Source organism: Sceloporus occidentalis, unplaced genomic scaffold (genome assembly GCF_023333645.1).
Source record: "Sceloporus occidentalis isolate IW3139 unplaced genomic scaffold, rSceOcc1.0.p SCAF_259, whole genome shotgun sequence".
Taxonomy (NCBI): Eukaryota; Metazoa; Chordata; class Lepidosauria; order Squamata; family Phrynosomatidae; genus Sceloporus; species Sceloporus occidentalis.
This window is the reverse complement of record NW_028317239.1, coordinates 332,441-348,642: the sequence shown is the minus strand read 5'-3', so window position 1 is coordinate 348,642 and position 16,202 is coordinate 332,441. Positions and strand designations below refer to the sequence as shown.

Below are 16,202 nucleotides of genomic sequence, written 5' to 3'. Positions count from 1 at the left end.
GGTTCATTCATTTTAACGTTATTCTAGATTTGGGTGAAAGTTATCAAATATTACTATATATAGTCTATATTGTGTGTGTATATATATGCTGTGTGTATATATATATATATATATATATATATATATATATATACACATACAGTATGTAACAGTAATATACCACTCACAGTGCTCTTAGCCCTGATATCCATGTTCTTATGTCACGATAGTTGGCATGTTGCAGTGTATAGGGTGACAGGTGGCAGGAAGGGGTGACAGCCTCCTTTGCCGGCAGATCACGGGTTAATGTCACACTTTCCCCCAGCAATCGGAAGAAATTATGCTCAGTCAGGTGGTCTAAATTGTCGGGAAATCTTGCGGTGGGGGCTTCCTACTTTTTTTTAATGAATGAGTCTTAGCCCTGATTGGCTGGTGGAATGACAGCCCCGATTGGCTGCCGATGTTTCGTGTCGATAAGTCATCTGTATAAAGGTAGAGACCATAACCCACCAACCTGCAGAGAGGATACAGGCAGGCTGAAAGAGAATGGCATACATGGCAAGGGTACTCGGTCTCCTCATGCTGATCGGTGTGAGTGCTGCCTATGACACGGAGCAGAATGATTCCCTGGGCATCAGGATGGGGAGGATGGCATCACAGTCTTCGGGTAAGGGGGCAGGACGATGGGCAAGGGGCATGTGCTGGTGAAGGGGGTGGGAAATGAATAATGTTTAGATGTAGCTCTCTTTTGATCTAGAATGCCCCTAGGGCCACTGATACCACAGTTTACAGAATGCCTATAAGTCCAAATAGATAATTTCTATAAGGAATGTAAGCTCTTCAGGCAAGCATGGCTGGGTGATGTATAAGCAGTCTGACTTTTAAATGCTGTGAGAGATCTGTGGAGGGGAACCTAGAATTTAGTGACCATCTGGGGGTTTACATGTTTTATCCGTCCGTTCTGTGAAACACTTGGTGTAACTCGAATAGGAGCCAGATGAGCAAGGTACATAGTTTATCCGTTAGTTATAGCTCTGCTGGGAAGCTAGTCTATTAACCCACTACTCTTTTGGAATGCTTGCAATTTCTGGTTCAGACATGTTCAGACACCACTCTCCCTTTAGATTGTGCTTGTGTCCTGAGTGATTGCATTTCAGAAGTGGGCTTATGTTTTATTTAATGTAGTGAAAAGGGGGTATCTAGGGAAGGTTGAACCTGTGATCTTTGATGGTGGGTGCGGGGCAGATAATATCATTATTGTGCAATAAAGGAGTTTCATGGGCCAGCCTTCCATCAGCCTGGTATATGATGGACGTATGAGGTCTGCCCAGCTGGGCAATATCTACGACCTACAAGTGGTCTGCATCCCGTTGCGTTCTGCTAAACTATACCTGCGTTTCTCAACAAAAACCCCCCTAGTGTTTGGTTTCAGCCTAGGCTGGTCCTAGTGCCAGGGGACTTAGACAGATTTCTGGGGTACCTGGGCGGAGGGACTGACCCCAGAGACTAGACCCCATGTGTAGAAGCCTGGTACACATGTGGAGGACATGCAAACAAGATCTAAAAGTATAGAAAGGACACGGCAAGGACTGGTTTGGGTTCAGAAAGGGGCTTTTCGCCTGTAGCACTGTTCAATCTGGGACCGGTCCTGTGCCCAATGTGAACCTTTATTTAATGTGTATTCTTTTTAGTATTGTCCTCCAAGTATTTCCTTGCCAGATGAAATGCCACCAACGCTTATTGATGGGCCAGGCGCAGAGGCTACCACTTCATCCATCTAAGAATGCTATGAAGTTGGGGTGTTATCCATTTCAAGGGTTATCCATTCCTGCCCTACGTCCATAGCTTGTACTTTAGCTGTATAAGCAAAAAGTACTCGGTACAGCTCTGTTCTGCCGCAGACTGGGGACTAGGCTTGGCGTAAGGTCCACCTGGTAGCAGCTGGATGTTGAGCACAGCAAACAGGATTATGTCAGGGATGCAGAGCAGCTCCGCAATGTTGCAGCACTCTGGGGCGTCGAGGTCCGGTTTAGTCACCATAGAAACCTCATGTCTCTCTAACACGGTAAAATGTTTCCAATTTGAGAGATTCCACTGGGTTTCTGCTACTCTGGAATTGCTAGCCTTGACTTGGACCCTTGGCACCCGTTGAAGGGCTGGAGGTTGTGGCCCACACTGTCGTCACAGGCACGTACGGGCATTGCTGCGAGTGCCTGGAGTAGCTTCCCCTCTCTTGCCCCATGGGAGTTATGGTCCTTCTAGATTATCTACTTCACACTCTGAGTGTCATCCCCATTCGACCACTGCAGCCAAAGAGCCTCCATTTTGTTGAGAGCCATTCTCAGTCTATCTCAATGTTGAACCTCAGGAAGGCGCTGCACTTTATTTATCCTTTGTTTGTCTTACTGTCACATAGGGGTTATGTGTTAGGTGCTGGCAGCTATTTTTTATATTCACTTTATATATTTTATTTATCCACATATCTATTAGAAGCACCGTTATTCACTTTATTTTTGTACAATTCTCATGATGTTGTCTTCTGCGCTCCCCGCAGTAGAAGTGGTGCGTTGCCTGAATGGAGCTCTGCAGGTGGGTTGTGGAGCTTTTGCCTGCCTGGAAAACTCGACCTGTGACACGGACGGGATGTACGACATCTGCAAGTCATTTCTACACAGTGCGGCCAAGTTCGACACGCAGGTACAGAGACTAATGTATGATAGCAACTAGATCGATAGCATGCGATAGGACTGTAGCAATGCCAATTAGAGTTTTATTCAACCCAGCCTACAGCAATTCCCACTGACATCATGCCTCCATTTTAGACCAGATTTCAAGTTACCGTATTTGCTCGATTATAAGATGAGGTTTTTTTTTTTCAGAGCAAATGCTCTGAAAAATAACCATCGTCTTGCATTCGAGGTTGTCTTCGAAATAGAGGTCTGACTACAAGACTAAGATCCAGATCTCCCACAGCGCTGCAGGGGACCCGGATCCTCCTCTCTGGCAGCCGGTGGAGGTTTAAGACAACCTCCGCTACTGCCGGCACTTCCTCTGGGGCTTCTATGACTGTGCGCCGGCATCACATGAGCTTCCGGTGCTTATTCATAGAAGCCCTGGCAGAAGTGCCGGCAGCAGCAGAGGTTGCCCCACTAGACACCAAGGAATCTGAAGCACGGGGGACAAGTCTAGGGAAGAACTGGTAAGTCGAAGGAGGGTAAGAGTGGCATATGGGGGGTTAAAAGGAATATCAGGGAGGCAGAGTGGCATATAGTGGGTTAAAAGGAATATCAGGGAGGCAGAGTGGCATATAGGGGGTATAAGGCATATCTGGGGGGGCAGATATGCATAACTGGGGGGCAGGTTAGCAAATAAAAGGAAAAAAAAAAACAAAAAAAATATTTTTCTCAATCATAGTTTTTATTAAATATGAAAAATAGTTTACATGTGAATTAATATTTACCAGTAAAACTTTTTTCTTATAGGGTCCTCTTATATTCAGGCCTTTTCTTTTTTTTCCTAATTTAATATTCACATTTTTTTGGGGGGGTCGAGCAAATACGGTACATTTTGACAGACTCGGGTTTACATTATACTGCCTTCTCACTATTATGATTTTAGACCACCAAGAAGTATTTCTACCCCCCAATATAGCATTGTTCAAATAGTATATTGGGGTAGAAACACTGTTTACAGAGCCGGCCTCTAATAACACAAGTGTGGTGAGGTACCGGCTCTATAAAATATCATGTTTAGAGGGGAAGCAAATCTTTTTATTTGAGCATAATAATATAGTTCGGTATTGCTTTATTTTATATTGTTCCAAAAAGCCTATTTTATCTGAAGACCCGGAGGTCGCCATGGTTGGCGGTCATGTTATATTTTGGATGACTTTCCCAGCTCCAATACCACACTGAGCTGATTCTTTGTGGCAATGCCAGCGAGGTCTGTTCCTCCATAGTGTGAGGCTGGGTGATTATTCTTAAATAAGAAGTCTAAATGTCTAAAAATTAAGGTCAACATCAGCCTCAAATTACATCATTTCAGCTTACTTCACATATTCCTAGAATGTGATCTGATGTGAGTATGAGTACCTGCTTGGGCTCAAACAGCGCGACTACCATTTGCTGCTCTGATCTGCTGTGCTCCGTCTGCAGGGAAAGGTGTTTGTGAAGGAAAGCCTGAAGTGTCTAGTGACTGGTATAACCACCAAGATGTTCCTGGCCATGCGCCGCTGCTCCAGTCTGCAGAGACTGATCTCTGATGTGCAGGAGGAATGTTACGCCAAGCTGGATATCTGCTCGGTGGCTCGTTACAACCCGGACGCAATCACGGAGGTCGTACATCTGCCACATCTCTTTCCCAACAGGTGAGGACTGGTTTGGCCCCATGATTCAAACTCTACATCCCTGGAAACGACACCAGAAACTAGCTTGGCGGTTTACAATAAATCCCGGTTTTATTTTGCTTTTCCTTAGAATTCTGCATTTTTATGTTCATTGAAACTATTAATTTTAACGACGCCGCCTTATTAAGCGATCAAAAGTCTAGACGTTTTGTACTGTCCTCAAAACCTAGTCATCGGTTTATCCCAGGCTATTTCGTTCAGTCGCCGCAGTGTGGCTTCAGAGCTCTTTCTTTGGTGCCAACACCGGCTGATACCAGGAAGAGCTCTGCGGGATTTGCAATCGTCACACACGCGGAATTATTTTACCAGAAGCTGTAATTAAGTTAATTAAATAATCCCGGAGGTTTCTAAGGGATTCTCACCTAGATTTTGTTTTAATTGCTTTAATATAGCCACTTATGGTGATGGCTGCCACCTTTCTGGGGCAAGTGACATGCGTTAAATGGCACTCCTTGCACCTCTAACCAGATAGTAACCATGTCTTCTGACACAGATATTACAACAAGCTCCTCCGGAGCCTCCTGGAGTGTGACGATGACACCGTATCGGCTGTGAAGAGCCGTCTGATGGATCACATAGGGCCCAACCTCGCCAGCCTGTTCAAAGCTCTGCAAAGTGGCAAGTGCCTCCATATTCAACCCAAGGCGGATTTCAACCGCAAGAGGAACATAGACCCACAGACGCTGCGGATCTACCTTGGCGGTCTTCGCAGCGAGAGCTCGGGTCCAATCGCATACAACCAGGACTCCTTGGAACTGGACTAACCTCCAGGAACATCTGCGAAGCCAGAACTGGGAGAATGACCTAGAACTTTATACAAACGCCCCCTTTTCTAAGCAATTGGCCAATTCAGTGCTTCTTAAAAAAAAACAAGAACAGATAACATTACTTTCTAGATATGTTTTAGAATAAATATAATTTAGTGCAAATGTATCAGTAAACTTAATTTTTATTTTCCATGTTATATTTCCATGGCTGATACCTAACTTTCAAAGGCAGCTTTATCCCAAATCCCCCCTACTGGCCAATAATATTTTTTTAAGCTATTCACCTGTGTTCAAGCAGCTGTGTTCTTCAGGTGGCTTGATTATGGTACTCAGGTGAAACATTGTTCTTATTTTATTTGTATTTATTATTTTTATTTAAAAAACAAACACTTTCTCTATATTTATGTATTTCCCCTTAAAATCAAGTTTAATAACAGTTGTGATGATGTTATGTTTGGCTTGGTCTGTGGCATTTCTGAAAAGATCCTGCTTTTATCTTGAGACTTAACTGTAAAAGTGTATCCAAAAAAAGTAGTGTCGCCTTATTTAAATTGTGTCCTACAGTCGGCCTTTTATTGTATCTGGTGTATGTATGTACCTTTTCTAAGTGTGATGTTTTGTTGAGGTAGCCATCATCTTTAACAGCCATCATTATATATCACTGTATAAGTAATCGGCATTTCTGCTCCTAACGATGGGTTTGATTTTATTACCTGTATCCCTGGTATTTAATTATTGGAAATTTAATTCAGATAAAAGAACCGGGTATTACACTGAAGAATTACTGTTTATCATGTTTTTTTAATATATATTTAAATGGCAACTATACATATTATTATTATTTCAGCCTTGGTGTGTCCCTTTAAATTTAGTTAAGCCTGACATGTTAAAAGCTTATTTTGGCTTACCTAATAAAATACATTTAACAGAATAATTAGATGCCTCCTTATTGTTGAAATCTAGATTAGTTTTATCCCTGATTGCTGAAATGTGTAACTCTCCTGGATTAGTGAATGAACCAAAGGACTCTATACCTGTGTTCTGTCTCAACCCCAACTTTACATTTTTCTAAAACTTTACTCTATCTGCCACAAGGGGGCAGTGTTGTAATTCTGCATTAATATTTTTTTCTTGATGTAAAACATTACTCTTCTTGATTAATTGCCAGGATTTGGCTTTTGTGTCACCTATCATAAACGCCTATAATTTTCTGTCTGTCGTTGAGCCCCACACAGACAGACTTGTTACTGGATCTGGAGTCAGACCTTCTGTCTAAAGCAGACAATAGCAGAGAATGTTACATCATTTATCTAAGTCGCATTTCATGGTGAAGCCTGCCAGGTCTTACAAACACAACTGGCTTCCACCGGCAGCACATGTCAGGGAAGAAGAACTTGCTTCGCCTCTGCAAAAAAGCTAGAGCTCACATATATTTTTTTGGCTTTCAACCCATTTTTTCCTGCAACTCAAACCTTAACCAGTCCTTCATGTCATCTTAGATTCACGAAAGCTTTATGCCTATCCCATGCATGTTTAAATTCCACCACTGCATTAATCTCTACCGCCTCTGCTGTGAGACTGTTCCACTCACTGTTCTACTGTCCCTTTTAATTAGGATTACATTATTTGCCATTTAAACTTGGACTCCTGTAAATTGTACATAGTGCTCAACACCCTTGTATGGCAGGCCAATACAGCGAATCAGTTTCATTATGTTATACATTTTATAGACCACTGGCCATAATTTGCCTAAGACTTTCCTGGATCATGTATAATTCACAGTTGCCCATAAATAAATGGTCAATATGGCAACTGTATCATTTTTATCTAAAATAGTGTAACACACATTAACCAGTGAAACTAAATTGGGTTTGCCCATTAAAGGGGCTGTTCTACTTCAAAATATGTCAAAATATTAATATCCCTCACTAGTATAGATATTGTATCTTAGCAGATCTGTTCACTGAAGGGTTAATCATATAAAAATAACACACACACACTGTTTTATAGTCTTTATGGTAACAACCTGGTTCCTGGTGTCCTGGTGTCAAGTCATCCCAGCAAAAATTATGAATGAGGCAAAAAAAATCCATGATTGAAGAATTGCTTCTTAGAAGGGTTTGGGTATTAGACCGCACTAGGAATGATGGCTTTAGTGCTGGTTGCATTTAGTTAAACAGCACATTAAAAAAAGGAATTGATGAATGATAAGCAAAATGTACAACTAACAATGCAGAATTTTTTTAAATTAATAAATAAACAAAATACATAAATTGTAATCAAATATATCTTTAGAGCAAATCCTGTTATTAAGAAAGTGTCTCAAATTTCTTAAATATACTTTTTAAATATTAAGTAATAATAATAATCTAATAGTAGTCTATTTTATGAGTTACCCATTTTAATTGGGAGTAAATTGTAAGTTCTATATGTCAGCTAAATGATTCAAAACTACACACTATATTAAAACAGAGAATAAAAGAAATGATTAAGATAAATTATTTTTGTATCATCTATTTTAGCAGAGCTTAATAACAATTAAAGACCAATATTTTTCTCTTCTAGATTGTAAGCTCATTGGAGCAGGACTTTTCTTACCTTTTGTTTCTATTACTTTTCATGTCCTGTTTATCTATTGTACAGCGCTGCAGAATATGATAGCGCTACATAAATCAATAAATGATTTATTCCAACAGGTACCTTATATCTTTAATATGTATGCATAAAATAATATCTTGTCAGGGTGAAATTAATTATATATTCCTATAACTTGCATTCAGAATGAAATTACATTGCTTTAAAAAATATTATTAGCTGATGGTGTACATTTTATTGGTTCAATTTATTTAAACATTTTTATTTATTTTTTGCCATCTAAAAATTATGAAAACTTTGAAATTATGAACATCTTTAACAAAGCTAAGCAAACTATAATACTATTTGTAAAAATAAATATAGGGAAACAAGCTTAAATTATGCAAAAAAATAGATATAGCAGACATTTATTTATTTTAAAGATGCTAAGGCAGCCTGATTACCCAAAAATTAAATCTGAACCTAAACAAGGCTCAACACTCAATAATGCTATGGCTACACAGCAAAAGTTATAAAATAAGCAACATTGTGCTCATTGTCATATAAAACCTATTAGTTATCATCCTATATAATAATATTACAGTTTCTGTTATTTTCAATGCAAAAAATATGATTAAAACAGATTTTGACCATGAGTAATGATAGCAAGGTATTATATTAGGCTGTGAGTATAACTATAGCACAAAACGTGATTATTATCACTAATAAATATAATGCACGATTATACATTAGTATAAACTGTTATAGTGTAAAGTGTCAAATCTCACCTGAATCCAAGAACCCTGACTTAAGCATTAGAGCAGATAATTGATATGTGTGCAATTTTTTAAATGTTTTGGTGAAACACGCCTGTGCTTGCACAATCCCCCTCACTACTTACCTCCATGTGTAAAATTATTCTAATGAATTGGTTGTTCAATACTTGTAACATCATTAAAGGAACCCTGTCATTTTCTTAAATCCTTCATTAAGTTGACTTAATAAATATATGAACATTTAAGAAGTTCTGAAATGAGAAAGAACAGGGCTTATTAGATTACTATATAGGATGAGGCAGTCAAGATCTAACCAAAATTCCTCTGCACAAGTAACCCATTAACCCTCCTAGCATTTTAGTTCTCATAAAAAATAAATGTTATTCAAACTAAAAACACAATATCAATGTACATACTTCACATACAAGTACTGCAACACGGCAGAGGGCAATTTCACACACAGTAAAAACCAAACTTTGTTGAGGCAGCAGGGAGCCCCTAAAATACTCTTTTTGTAAAATAGGTAAAAAGGAGACATTAGGTTGTGTGTAGAGCTTTCATCTCTAAAGAGTCCTGCGTACAAAGCTAAACACAAAGAAGGTTCTCGGTATAGTATAGATTTTAGACACCCCTTTCCTTTCTTGTGAGGGTCTTTGTACACTATGGTGCACTTCACACTGTCCAGTTTGGCCGCATATACTGAACACCATTAAGTGGCCCGCTAGCCTTGTCGCCAGAACAGCTTAGTCATTCCAAATCTGGCACTACTTGGGACCTTTATGAAGTCTTGATGGGAAACAAAAACAGGACAGGTATTTTCCCACTGGCCAAACAACATGGTCTCCAACTTCCCCAGTTGACTTTTGCTCCTGAAGCTCCGTTGAAGTCCTCATTGGTCTGGATGAATGTTTTCACCGGCTGGTGGTCTGTGCAGAAGGTGATCATATCATCAATCTAGAGTAAGCTCAGCCACCTTAGCATATGGCGGGTCAAAGAGATCCTCAGTACTTGACTGATCAATGTCTAGGTACAATTGAGCCATACCTGAAGTCATTTATTACTCATTTATTACAGTTTTGGAGATAGTTTTTGTCTAAGCCTTCACTTTATAGGAGCATTTGGTAAACACAAAGTATGGGTCTTGTGCTAGGAAGTTGTCAGTCCACTCAACATTGTCAGCTTTATCATGCAAATATACTTAAACATAATAAAGTTAGGCTCTCATAAAAGTGTTGCAACTGGATGACCATGATTGAACTTGGTACCAATGTTCAAATGAAGCTTCTGTTTGGTTGCAGCTGATCAGGGAAGGGATGGATGGACAGGCTAACATGGGTGGACATGGGGAATGAACCATTTTTTTAAAGAACAAAACAAAAAAAACAACATCTATAAATGTGGTATTTTTAAAGAAAAAAAACATTTTGTAAATATGAGAGACCTGGGAAAGGGGGGGGGGGGGTTTAACACGAAAAAAAACCATGACCAGGAAATCTAGGGCAAGAGTGGTAGGCTTTATTTTAATATGAGGAGAACCTTAAGAAATTAACTTGATGGAGAAGTGGGCCTGGATCTTATGGTAATACTGGTCTCAAAACTGTGATGGCAGCCCTGTAATTATTCATTGAAATATTGCCCCATGTGTTATGTGGTACACTGTAGAGATAAATGAAAAGGTCAATTTTTTCAGGAAACGGGTGAGTTGGGGGCAATTATGTTAGATTATTTGATCAAAGTTCATTTAAAGCTCTTGAATAAATGTAGAATGTGCAGCACTGTATTTACTAATGCCATACACGTTTACTTTGGTCTTGTTAGTTTTATTTGTTTGTTTCTTCTATGTTTATGGTGATAGCACCATTTAGTTGTTTGGGGAAGGAATTGCCCCCCTACCATTATTTGGCACCCGGAGGGCATAAATATCAAAATGTGAGTTTGTTCCAATATATACTTAATAATGTTATAAATGTATCAGTACTGTGTAATTTTGTAGTACTAATATTGGATTTAGTACAAAATGATGCATCAACAATACAGATTTCCGCATTCCATCTCCATAGAGTAATGGCGTTTTTTGTTTAATCTTAAAAATCTTTCAGTTGTACTCTTAAAATAAATCATACTTAATTCAGGTAAATTGACTTTTACACCACTTGAATGTAAATAAATATTCATATCTCCAATCCAACGCACAAAAGGTATAACAAGAGTAATATTGACTTAAAGGGGTCAGGAGTTAACCAGTGTTTGTTGAATCCCTCCACACTCACACGACTCTCTAACTGGGATATAGGCCTTGTTGGAGCACATATATGTATACGTACATTCTTACAAAAAGAAAACATCATTACTTATATGTAAACGATTGAAGCATCGCCTTGATAAATAGGATTCCTATGAGCAATTCCATATGTGCCTGGCGTCTCTGGTTTCAGAATTAAGCTCTGCAGGTAAGCGTATTAGTGAATGGCTTTCAAACTGATATTATATTGTATTATAGTAGACCTCAAGTGTCAAGTGAGACAGAGGAGAGAGGGGAAGGGAGAGAAAGAGATAGAGGTGAAGGAGAGGCATTGAGCCCTGCTTATTAGATACATTATGAAATAATATATAATATATTACTAATTTACCATCTATAAGGTCATGAGTTCAAAGAACAAGGCAAGAATTCAGCGCATGCCCAGAAAATACCATTCAAAAAACATCTATCTAATGCATAAAAATTGGGGATTCCATCACACAAATCGCTTACAATACCCCTGCTTTGAAATTACACAAACAAATGCAAAACTAATGTACATATTTTACAGCTAAACTAATTTACAGTCCAAAGCCTTTTTTGGTTTATTTATAGTTTTGTATACCTAGCTAAAGCTAAGAATAACAGAAATGAAGAAATTGGATTCATTTCTTCTTTGTAGCACCATTAATAATCATTGTTTAAAAGTGCAGCACTACAATTAATTATAGTAATTCAAATTAAAATATAAAAAGTTTTTATGTACAATACAAAATTCACCTAAAATTACTGCATTTTTATTTTTAACAAGTAAAAAATTGTCCAAAATTATGATTACCGTTCTAAACAGCAGATAGATAGATAGATAGATAGATAGATAGATAATAGATAGATAGATAGAGATTGAGTATATATATATATATATAATTACAAATGCACTGTTTAAATAAAATAAAATGTTGCAAAATGTAAAGGTTTACTTTGTAGCAATATGCATGTGACAGAAATTATATATTTTCAATGTTTACTACTAATAGAAAAATAAATACAACTCATGTGCATGAAATTCAAAGTTTATTACAAATATGTCAAATATTTATTAAGTTAATATTTGAGAGCATATATAAATATATACATACAAGTATTATATATATATATATATAATTCATATAAAAATGTTATGTCTATCATATACATTGTGTGAATATATTATATAATACCAAATAATGGTATGGTCCAAGGCATACTTACAAGAGAAGATGGTCTAAGTAGATCCACTTAATCCGAATTAATCCTGTGGGAGCTTTCTAACCTCCCCCCTCCCCTTTTTTTTGCCTCCTATTTTAATAAAGCCCTGGTAACTTCCCAAACTAGAAGTCCTATCTGCAGATAAAGCTGGGGATTGTGGTCTCATCAGTCCTACCAGAAACCAAACAGGAAATGCTGAGATCCCACAGGGCTGCTATTCTGGGGAGGTGGGTGACAGGGCTAATGAGGGACACGTTGTGGCCACTAATGTCACTGAGGGGGCTTTATCAGAAAGTAGAGGCTCTTATCTCCAGCAGATAAGAGTCATTAGGAGAGGATAATGCTTGTTCTCCTCCTTCCTGCTTTTGCCACAATCCTAGGCAAGCATCTCGCACCTCTGGCGCCATCTCTCCATCAGCAGCACAGGGTGTAAGGTTTCTGTCTGTACTTAAAGCCCCAGCAGGACAATATATATCACTATATATAGGGACCTGCCTGGCCATTTAGTGCAATCAAGGAACACATTTATACTTTACAAAACCTTATATGCCTAAAGAAACCCAACAATCCCTGTATATAGAGAGTCAGGAATAATACCTGATATGTATATAAAATATATATATATATATATATATATATATATATATATACTGTCATCACTACCTGCATACAGGTACAGAAGAGTGATCTATGATTTAATGTAATCAATATATATTTCATTATATGAATCTGGTGTTTCATACATATATGTAGGTGTGTATGTATGCATTTTTCAGCACTAACAAATTAACTTTACTAAGACTATAAATGAAGGTAACTATAAGTGCAATCATTTATAGTAATTATTGTAGTCTATATAGGGGTGCTATAGGTATGAATGCATTAGGAAAGTGCCTTCAGTCTAATCTAATATGCTAATATAGTTCCCATTCACCTCCTGTAACACATGAGAGACTTGCTTAATATGCAGCAGAACTAGTACACCCTTTTTTCAAGTGGTTGAGCATTTTTGATTGAATATGTACCAGGCATTATCCTAAAGAGGTTGTCTTTCTGCACCCCATCTTTATCCCTGCCTCTTATCTCCAGTTTAAAGTGGTCCTGTGTCCCCACCCAGCTTCCCTGCCCAGACTTGGAGCAACCTGAGCCTCCAAGCACCTATCAGCGGAGAAATAGCCCAACTTAACTGTCAAGTGTTAGTTTTGTAAGAGATTAAATATGACAAAGTTGGGTAAATGTGTTTATGACACATACACTTAAAAAGCCCATAATGCCTTTTGGTGGAAATCATCCACTTACACCTGCTGTGCACACATCTGGAGCCTGTAATATGAGCTGGTTACATGCTGGGGCTGTGTACAGTGCTGTTGGATTAATAGCCAGCCTTATGAAGACACACTCAGAGATACAAAGAGATCATGTTAGCAGAACAGCTGGTACAAGAACACACATGTTTTTCTGGCATCCCCCACAGTATGTAGACTCCAAGGCCAAGAACTTAGAGTCAATCGAACACTTGTGTGTGCATAAGGGAGTCACACTCCAGTGACAGGAGGGTGATCCAAAACGAAAACCTGACCAAGATAACTGTTATGGGGCAAATAAGCCCAATGCTGTTTAAAGTGGACTTTGGCAGCAACCACAACTTAATTGGATGAGGTCCACGCTGGTAACTGTGAAATCCTAATCAATGTATAGTACGGTGAAATCTCAATTTATAGTTGGTGAAATTAACACATTATCAGAAGGTGGTGAAGAAATACCTCTGTGTGACAGGAGGCTTTAAAAAGACAATATCTGACTTATTGTATTATTAGACTGTTAAATTAATTCCTTGGGTTCTTATAGCCCCCCATTTTAACCAATAGACAATTATTTATATAGAAACAGGAACATAAATCTGTGTATACATTATCCCTATTATTTTTCTTCTCAGTGCCTTACATATATATATATATATATATATATATATATATATATAATCAATCACAAAGTTACCAAAAAAAGTTTTAGTAAAGGCACCTCCCCTTTACACACCTTAAACCCCCTTAAAAAAAAAGTCCCTGTCCCTTTTCGCCTTTTGAAATGTTTGAAGGCATGGAAGCATGATGTAAATAATCCTAATATGTGAGCTAATTGTATTGAAATACCTATGGATTCAACACACAGAAGTCAGCCATAGGACAAGCGTAGCAGTTTGTTGAATTCTTAGGATGAGGTTTAATGTTGTGATGAATAGACTCATGGGGTGAACCATACCTTAAAATGAGTTTAAATCCAGAAAACATACTCTGGATCCAACTTTGAAACTGATAGATTACAACTCCAGAATGTCCCAACTATTAAGGAGGTTTTAGTTGCATTGCATCTATGTAGCTACAGCTCTTAAATTAAAACTCCTTCAATCCATAAAACATGAAGAACCACAGGTTGGCTACATAATCCTCACACAAGCTAAAAAAAAAATTATTTTTAACAATATCTCAGTGAAAGTATGCATGTTGTTTTCACTTGCATAGCCAAAAGTTGTAGTTCAAACAAGCAGGAGTACTTGGGGTTTGATAACCCTTAATTGCCAAAATTTCCCCACATTTAAGAGGATCTGCATAGTATTTATTTAGCTTCCTGATTGTGAAGTTCAAATCCTTCTCCTCCCTGGCTTTTCCCTTTGTTTAGTCTTCCCTGTGGCTATCTGTGCCTATCCCTCCTAAGCAGGATCCATATCAGTGACTGGCTCCATTCTGTCACCTCCATCAACAAACACCAAGCCTTGCACTGGAAGGGAATTTTAATTGAAATGACTGCCCTGGATGAGAAAAGTCCAGTTCAGATAAGAGGTCGGATATAAGAAACACATTTACTTCCACACTCATCTTAATCCTGTAATTTAATGATTAGTAGTGGTGGTTGTACATGAAATGAGGATACTCACACTCATTGACTACCATTCCTAAAACAAGACTTGGACTATAAGCTATGTAGGGCAGAAACCCATTTTGCTAATGCACTCATACCTACTCTACCCATTCAGAATGCCCAGGAGGCTACTGTACTTTTATATTGCAAACTACAAAGTGCTAAATAGATCTATAAACACTTAACCTAAAAACACTCTTACATTCAACATTTGGTAGCAGGCAGTTTCATCTATGTTTACCAACTTTACTATGAAACTTGTGTTAGGTTCTGAAACCTCATAAGTTACTGAAGAAGACATGTTACTGGCATAGGAAGCATGCAGGCAGCATTGACATATGTAGGGCTGACTATTTCCATGACATACATAAAAAAATAAAAAAAAAAGATAATAAAAAAAGACTAGAAATATTGACAGACAGAAGCAACATCTATGACATTGTTTGCTCTTGTCTGTCTTGGTGGGTGTTCATTGCACAAGTACATGGAATTTGGCCAATATCTGGCATATGAGTTTGTTGATGGATTACAACACTGATCACCATCAGGTGCTGGTTGTTCATGAGACCAGTCACATGGATGAACCAGCACCTCTCCATGCAACATCCTTTGAGCTGGTCCCTCTTCACCAAGATTCTGTGATGCACTCCTTGTTATGTCCTGAGCTGCATAATATCACAATATGATATAAATCAATCAACAGTAATACAAATGATAATAAATGGCATGAGGATTCAGAGGCTAGTGATTAAGCCATGATGTGTCAAAGAAAGGGTGAACGTTTGCCATCACAGCTCTTAGCAGACATACACAAACATACACATTGTTTGTGACAATGCTTCTAATAGGATATTTTACCCCAAAGAATAAGATGATAAATGGATAATAAAAAAGGTTGCAAAATTAGTATAACTGTACAATATACAAAGAAATATTCCTAACAAATTCCATTAAACTTTAAAATTAAACAGCTTTTTGGTATACTATCTTAACCCATCTGAAATATGCCAAAGGGTGCTTAGACAAGAGGTTGAGAGGCACTGTGATAAATCCACCAGAAACCTTTGCACGGGTCGTATGTGTAGCAGCTTTTAAATTTCCACCTCTTATTTAGCATTTACCCTGGGGTATTAAGACACATTCAATGATTTGTAATTAACCCCTTAAATGAAAAAAAAAGGGGCAAATAGCAAAATATAGAGTACTGTAATGGTTAAAATTAGTTAAACAGCGTGACATTAGATTTGGGGTGTTTTAGGGGGTCTCTAGTGGAATCTAAGTGCTATTATCACCTTCCT

The 16,202-nt window shown here is 38.1% G+C and overlaps 1 protein-coding gene across 1 annotated transcript; it reads left to right on the top strand.

Moving 5' to 3' along the window:
- Positions 1–525: 525 nt before the first annotated feature.
- Positions 526–5,148, top strand: LOC149275892 (stanniocalcin-1-like). The gene is made up of 4 exons (XM_089504200.1): positions 526–646; positions 2,534–2,676; positions 4,134–4,345; positions 4,878–5,148. Exons 1-4 carry the CDS (start codon positions 526–528, stop codon positions 5,146–5,148), a joined length of 747 nt encoding a protein of 248 aa, XP_089360326.1.
- The last annotated feature ends 11,054 nt before the right edge of the window (positions 5,149–16,202 follow it).